The sequence below is a fragment of the Amblyomma americanum genome, chromosome 2 (assembly GCF_052857255.1).
Source record: "Amblyomma americanum isolate KBUSLIRL-KWMA chromosome 2, ASM5285725v1, whole genome shotgun sequence".
Lineage (NCBI taxonomy): Eukaryota > Metazoa > Arthropoda > Arachnida > Ixodida > Ixodidae > Amblyomma > Amblyomma americanum.
In genome coordinates this window covers 113,748,947-113,756,983 of record NC_135498.1, presented here as the reverse complement: position 1 = coordinate 113,756,983, position 8,037 = coordinate 113,748,947, and the positions used below count along the sequence as shown (strand labels likewise).

At 48.0% G+C, this 8,037-nt stretch overlaps 1 protein-coding gene across 1 annotated transcript; it reads right to left on the bottom strand.

The window, feature by feature from the left end:
* Positions 1-669: 669 nt before the first annotated feature.
* LOC144120000 (uncharacterized) lies at positions 670-5,101 on the bottom strand. The gene is made up of 2 exons (XM_077652488.1): positions 4,766-5,101; positions 670-939 (listed from the first exon to the last, which is right to left on the bottom strand). Exons 1-2 carry the CDS (start codon positions 5,099-5,101, stop codon positions 682-684), a joined length of 594 nt encoding a protein of 197 aa, XP_077508614.1. The 3' UTR covers positions 670-681.
* Between the last annotated feature and the right edge of the window lie 2,936 nt (positions 5,102-8,037).

Sequence of the window (8,037 nt, the reverse complement as noted above, 5' to 3'; positions counted from 1 at the left end):
CTGTCCTCGTAAGTCAGGCAATGTTTAGGCACATTTGAACCCTCCCTTATCGATAACGATAGGTCATGTTCCCGTGCACAATCGTTAGCGCAGCTTCCAGTCTGGACTACGTACCTCTTAGCACAGGTTGGTGGTATTTCGTATATGACACCGATGGCGCATTCCACAAAGCGCCTCGCGTGTTTCTTGCTACAACCACATTTCTTTGCTTCTTGTATAATGGTGCGAGGGCATAGCTTTGCCACTGTTAACAGTCCAGTAAGCTTGGCACTTTATACTTTCCCGCCACTTTCTTCAGGTTGTGCGACATCTTATGCACATACGGCCTCACTATCTGTCTTTCTTTTCTTACCGCCTCTGTCGCGCTTTTCATTTCAATTGTTTGTAAGATGCGCGGTTTTGACTGCTCATGCCAGGTTTTTTGTGCTCCTCTCAAATAGTGCCACGTTCTACGAATAAATTTGTCAGTTTGTGCTCGTCCTGTACCCTGTCCCGTGTGTGTGCTTTTTTCGCGCACGTTGGCCATGTCAGAAATAATTCACCAACTATCCGGACAAAATGTTCCACTTAAGTATATTCCAGCAGGTGAAGAGTCGAGAGCCTTTCATACAAAATATACTGGACGAACTAATTCAGTTCTGCAACAAGCCCCTGTCCCTTACCGGCTTGCCTTGCGGCGGCTCACGGAGCTACAGCGCCCGTTCCAAAGCTGCCATTCCGGCGTTCTTCGACGCCGCCTTGGAACGCTTCCTGAGCAGCTGCCTGCCCGCCCTCCGGAAGCGGTATGGTCTCGCGGAGCTGCAGGACCTGGGAGGCCGGGCGTTGCGCCTTGTCTATAAAGCGCCTGCCACCTTCGAACGCCTCCGGGTCCGAGTCCGCTGAGCCCATTGTGGGACTGCTGTAGGAACTGCTGACGCCGCCGACGCTGGAGTAGGCCGGCTAAAACGGTGATGTAAAAAAAATAACACTCGATCGGAAAAAATAACACTCGATAAGCTTTAAGCAGAATTGCTGACGAGCACCTATAGCTTTCATAAACGCTCATCGTTTGCCAGGACAAAGCGACGAATTTTTTAACGTTTTAGCGCTTGAGCACTAAATGAATTATATTAAACATGTGCACGCAGGAAAACGTATCGCAACTTACGAGACGCATGGTTGTCATAGGCCAAAAATGCTCCGACATTGTTACCTAATGCGTACGAAAGCATCGGTAAATTAATGTTAAGGTGTTGGAAACTCAACCAGAGATTCGTCTCCTTTTCCTTGAATTGGATTACATAAGAACTATATCACCGCGGCAGCAAACTCTATCAACTCGCCACCTAAATTCAGGTGCTTCCGATCCAGGCGCAAGGTTCGCCAATTGACCACATACTAGGCAATGTCGTGGGGGCCTATTGCCCTGACCACGTATTCCTTTAAATCTGACATTCACGTGGATTAAACTGGATTAATCACACGTTGACCAGTAGGAACAATGCAGCGGTTTTCGGTTAGGACATGCTATCCGATAGTAACACCCTGCACTTCATCGGAAATGCATGCCAAGGTATATTCTATGCCACAGTTCCTCTACGGTTGTCGCTCTTCCCGAGGCGAAGGGAATGCGAGCGGCCAATAGAAGGTAGGCGGGGCCGGCGTCCGCCTGGAGTAGACGGCGGTGTCAATCACATTCTTGAGAAAGCCCACGTTAGCTAGGATAGAAACCTCTCAAAAGAGAGTAGTAGTAGTTTACGGGATGGCCCATAGTGACGGTGAGCGTCGGCTCTAAAGCCTAAGGTCGCGAGATCGAATCCAGACAGCAGTGACCTCAATTCGACAAAAGCGAAATGCAAAGTTTGTTTTAGCCGTAAGCCATGCCCACGTTCTTAGCGATGTCAACTGAGAGAACGTCGAAAAACTCCACGTCATCAAATTTAACACGGAGTCCTCTTACTGCAGCTTCCCTCATGGTCCATGTGCAGGTGTGGGCCATTAAACCGCACATAGCACATCATACCACACCGTACCATACTATACCATACCATACAATAAAATATACCATAACGCACCATGCGCTGTTAAAAGAGTTTCAGTTAAATTTTTTAGAATGTGAAGTGAAATAAGGAATGTATTTTTATCTTCTAGAAAACATATTTTCGATGCTGACAGAGCTCTGCGAAAGGCCCGAAAAATTCAGAAAGTTTGGGACATGAGAATAGATTTGGAATATATAGTAAAATAAATATTGCGAAGGATCTAAAATTTGAGGCTGCACCTCGTCAATGACCAAGAGAGTGATCAAGGGAGTGAAGGGATTTCTTTACGACCTATTTTGTTGCCTTTTCGCGTGAGAATGTCCGTTTGTGTAGACTTCTCTCTACGGTAGAATAAACAGAACGGGGACTGTCCACGAAATACTCAGCGGAAGCTAACATTTGCTGCTATTCCTAAATTGTAGTGGAGTAACAAAATTACTATGACACGCCCGGTTAAGCTACATAGCAACAAATGATAGCAGCTCCTAAGTTCTCGCCAGTTACTTTACCTTCAAGTACTGCTTTGAAAACATACATGGCACCTGTAAAGGTGCTAGGTATGGGCTAATTTGGCGGTCTGGAATAATTTCCTCAATCCGAGTAGCCCGCTACGTTTAGAAACACTTGTCATTACATTGAGCTCGTCGCGAAGGGATTGCTTGGACAGGTAGTTTGCTAAAGCGGCCATGCACAGTCACCATCATAATCGACAATGGAATATGCTAGAGACCTTCCGCTAACGGGCGTACGCTGCCTCCATGGTGCCGCACAACGTATTTTTAGGCATTACGCTGTTTGTTCTCCTCATTGGAAAAAGTTAAGTAAAAATAAATGCGTATCGTTGCACGAAGCAACTAGTGGAGAAATGCATTCTGATCGATTTTCCATTACGCCCTGGTATTCTACCACCTCAATCTTTTTTCTCATTTTCTGAAATCACCAGAATAACATGTATAAGCTATCCCCTTATCTACGCTGCCATATGCGTTATGGGTTCTCAAAGACATTTGTCGTCATTTCTATGTTATGTTGCGGAAAATTATGGCGCTTGAAATTTTCTAAAAACAGTAACCTTATATACTCTCTTGGAAGCCGATGTAATCCATCCCAATTAACGCATACAACACTATGATTACGGCGATAGCTATGAAACCATGCAGTGTCAGCTCCATTGCGGCCGTATCAATGGACTCTCAGTATTTGAGGCCGTAAGGGAAGAGTTAACGGAGGCAGTTAAAGAAAAGCAAAAGAAGAGGTACCATAGTGGAGGGATTCGGAATAATTTAGAACACCTGGGGATATCTAGCGCGCACTGACTTCGCACAGCGCACGGGCGCCTTCTGCGTTTCTATCGCATCGAAAGCGCGGCAGCTGCGGTCGAGTTCGAACCCGGGTACTCCGGTTCAGTAATCGAGCGTCCTAACCACTGAGCCACCACGGCGGGTAAAGTATGAAACGCAACGTGCTTCGAGCGAATACGTCAAGTTTGGCACTTCATGTTTGTGGCCGAAACATGCATTATTGCATGCCCCGGTAATACAATTGGCAGCTAGATTTATGGGTGCAATATTCGTCACTAGGGACCTCCGACGTCTTGTATTGCGTATTGAAAGTCACACCGAGGCCGACTGCTTGATTTTGTATTTATACTAATAAGTTAGGCTCCGTTTCCCATTATGCAGGAACGCGTTAAAAAATGAAAGCTGATTTTTGATAGAAGGAAATGGCGCGGCAACTGCCTCACATATCTAGGTAGACATGCGAACTGCCCGTAAGGAAGCGATAAACGACACAGTAAAGGTAGTAAGGAAGTGAGAAATGCCGTAGTGGAGAACTCCGGAATAATTTCGACTACCGGGGGATCTTTACCGTGCACTGACATCGCACAGCACACGGGCGCCTTCTGCGTTTCTCCTCCATTCGAACGCGAACGCCGCGGTAGGGTTCGAACCCGGGTACTCGGGAACAGTAGCCGACCGCTCTAAGTTCTGAGCCACCGCGGCGGGTTCGCGTTCGAAGTCTCGTCTTTGATTTTCGCTAATAGATGCGTAGTTCAAGCAGAAATCCAAGATCTTACCAACCAGAAAAGGACATGCAGGTATAGCGTGACCTTTGCAGCTTTGTACAAGCTACCGCAAAATCATGTGAGGGGCATTTCATGGTGACAATTGTAGGAGCCGCGCTTGCGTCCATACAAAGCGTGTCTATAGCGTGGCCCACGGGAGGATACGCCTGATTAAGCTCCCATCATCTATCTTCTCCTTACTTTTTTATTCAGAGTGCATATGAGACAGCACTATTTAGTTAATTTTCGAACTAAACAAAGTTTACTGTAAGGGCAGCGCCAAGGTTCTTCGTAGTCCATCTTAAACATCTACGGTGGGAAGAGGGCAGAAAAGATGGAATCCTTGACTGAACAAAATAAGGGTCGGAAAGAAAGACTGATTCCGCCAGCGAATGGTTCTGCAACAGGACGTGTCTTTGTCTGTGCGCAAAGACATGTCCTGTTGTCGAAACAACGGCCATGAGAATGAGGCATCCCTCCATACTCTGCTTTAGTTTGAGACTGTAACAGCGGTTACTCAAACAAGACGGTACGTAAGGACTCATTCTCTTCATTATGAACCAACTAGCCCGCCAGTACGTCCTTCTTCAGGTTACTCCAAGTTCCCGAAAAATTCCTGGCATCACTTGAAGCTTTACCTAGGAAGCATGTTATAGACTATGCACGATTCGTTTCATACCATGTTGGCCTGCGTCCGCTCCTGCTCCCCCTTCTGCGTAAGGGACGCCGCCACCGTGCGTCCTCTTGGGGGAATCAGGCGCTGGAAGCACGGGCGCTGAGCCGGGTGCATGAACTTTGAGACTCCCCTGATGGCCGCCAGGCTCCAGGAACTCGCAGTGATGCAGCGGAGGTAGCTCCTCACGATGTCTGCAGCCTTGAGGACGCGGCTTAACCCAGCCGAATTGCTCTTGTGCACCAGCATCACTCTGTGCCTTGTTGCACACTTGAAGGTCAACTGGGAACTGAACCCTAACCGCCAGGAGCTCTTGCCGTCACCAGATCCGTTCGTTGCCATTGCCATGAGCGTTTCTGCTGCAAATCCGCAGCGCGAGACGTTAGAGAAGTCTCGCGCGGATGTGCGGCCGACTTTTTCTTCCCCGATTGAAAAAAAATGGTTTTAAAGAAAAGTAAATGGCGCAGTATCTGTCTCACATCTTTTGTGCATACCTAAACCGCACCGTATGGGGATAAAGTAGGCAGTGAGAGAAGAAAGAAGTGCCGCAGCGGAGGCTGCATAATAATTTCGACCACCTGGGAATCTTTAACGTGCACTGACATCGTACAGCATACAGGCACCTCTTGCGTTTGAAAATGAGTATTGATAAGAATAATAATAATTGGTTTCTGCGGAAAGGAAATGGAGGACTCCTGAATACTTTCGGCCGACTGGGGATCGCTAAGGAACGCAACAAGGCGCCCGTGTGCTGTGCGATGTCAACTGACAAAGGTAGTACTTCCCCGGATTCCATAGAATATCTGTTACGGGTCCCGATTGGACTTATTTTTGGAAATGTGGCGGCGAGTTTCAAGGTTGGTCCACTTCCGCCACCGGTTGGCCCAGTATTGCATTGCCTCCGGGATCGGGATTGGTCTTTATGCCGCGCGTCTTTACTATCCTGTCTTTCCCCCATCCCATCTTTCAACTCTCCTACTATCTGCACGTGGTAGCGATTGCGGCTCGGCTTGAGCCAGTGGGCAGGCCTGTGCACTTTCCTTTTCTTTCTTCTTGGCAACAACAGACAGACAGACAAAGATCATCAGGTGGACGAAATTATTCTGCCGCCCTCCATTACGGCTCCTCTTTCTTCATTTCTCCTTTGACCCGCCTTCATCCCTTCCTCTACGGGTGTCAGGTTCGGATGACCGCCAATATATGAGACAGATGCTGCGCCGTTTTCCTTTCCCCAAAAGCTAAATATAATTGCTATTTGCGAGGAAAGGAAATGACGCATTAACTGTCTCACACATATCAGTGAACACCCGAACCGCGCCGGAAGGAAAGGGATCAAGGAGGGAGGAAAAGAAGAAAGGAAGAAAGAGCTGCCGTTGTGGAGGTCCGATAAATTCGACCACCTGTGGTCCTTGAACGTGGACTGACATCGCACAGCACACGGGCGCCCTTCTCGTTTCGCCTCCACCGAAACGCGGCCGTCGCGGTCGGGTTATAATTGGTTTTGGGGGGAAAGGAAATGGCGCAGTATCTGTCTCATATATCGTTGGACACCTGAACCGCGCCGTAAGGGAAGGGATAAAGGAGGGAGTGAAAGAAGAAATGAAGAGAGAGGTGCCGTAGTGGAGGGCTCCGGAATAATTTCGACCACCTGGGGATCTTTAACGTGCACTGACATCGCACAGCACACGGGCGCCTTAGCGCTTTTCCTCCATGAAAACGCAGCCGCCGCGGTCGGGTTCGAACCCGGGAACTCCGGATCAGTAGTCGAGCGCCCTAACCACTGAGCCACCGCGGCGAGTCTCCGCGGTCGGGTTCGAACCCAGTCATCCCGGGTGCACGGTAGACGGGCATCAACCACTGACCCGCGGCGGCAGGTGTCTTCTTTCCTCAAAACAAATTTTCTATTTTCAATTCTTTCATATTTGGCACAGGAAGGATTTGCAACAGGTGGGAATGCATAATCATGCTTTCCTTGTAGAGAAAAAGAACGCATGAGACAACCTGTACAATAATGAGAGGGTATAATCAAGAGAGCGGTGTTGTAGGAGAGGGGTGTTGGGAGCACAGCTGTTTCTCTGCACGGTAGACCCGAGTTAGCTTACCGCTCGTGTGCATGCGCTCCCGGCTGCCCCGAAATATCAAATTATTCCTCCTGACATGCAGGGCTAGCTTCTCATCAGGCCACTACCCGGAAATATAAACACCGAGCTACACAGGCGAAGACGCTAGGCTCGAGCTTAATGTTACACCTATCACTACAAAGACAGACACGACATCCTTCTACGTGGACGCAGCTCAGCTTTGGGAAAATGCTTTGGGAAATGCTTTGGGAACGGTGGAAATGGGATTCATAGATCCTGAGGTAAGTTTGCACATTTAAAAATTGAAGTCGTGATAAGATAGACGGAATGCGGGCTTCAAGGTACAGCACATTGATAGCCACAAATTTTGGAAGGCCGAGGCACATGCGAAGTGCTTCTCTCTCTAAAAGGACGAGAGGGCGAAGTTTATATGTAGCCGAGCCGGAAAACAACACTGATCCAAATTCTAAAATTGGCCTGACATACATTATGTAGATCATTAATAGCGCATCTCTGCGCATGATTTAAAGGTGATGACATAATCTCCGTAACATGCCCACGGCACGAGCCCCTTTCGCCGCGACATGGTCAATGTGAGGACGCCAGGTGAGTTTGTTGTCATAAATGACCCCCAGGTATTTTAGGGATTGAACCTGCGGTATTATTTTTAACTGGCAAGTGAGAGAGACCACTACAGGAGTGAATAGAGGGAAAAAAAGAGTGGCGCACTTGCCAACATTTAACTTCAGGTGTAATGCGCTCAACCAGTGCTCAAGTGTATTCAAATGTGACTGCAACAGACCATACAGAGAATGTATATCCGGCGCAGCAGCAAAAAACGCAATGTCGTCCGCATAGACGTAAGTGCGTACATGGCGGTGTAGAGGAATTGAGCTTAACAGAATATTAAAGAGCACAGGAGAAAGAACAGCTCCTTGCGGTACACCTCGCGTTTGTCTATACCTCTCTGAATGAACACCATTATGGACGCAAAAGAATTCCCTGTTATGAAGAAATGCAGATATCCATGCAACTATATAATCTGGAAATTGAAGAGACTGTTGCCTATGTATCAGGATGGAGTGTTCTACACTGTCGTAAGCTTTGGCGACATCTAACGTAACCAAAGCCGCTACCAGGCGTTGACGACGAGCAAGGAGAATTCTGCTCTCAAGATCAGCATGTACATTCCATATC

Excerpts from the sequence above, each read along its gene's own strand:
- LOC144120000 (XM_077652488.1), bottom strand. The coding sequence starts at position 5,101 with ATGGCAACGAACGGATCTGGTGACGGCAAGAGCTCCTGGCGGTTAGGG. Across the intron at positions 940-4,765 it reads AGCGGACGCAGGCCAACATG|CCGGCCTACTCCAGCGTCGG; the intron begins GTATGAAACGAA and ends TCACCGTTTTAG.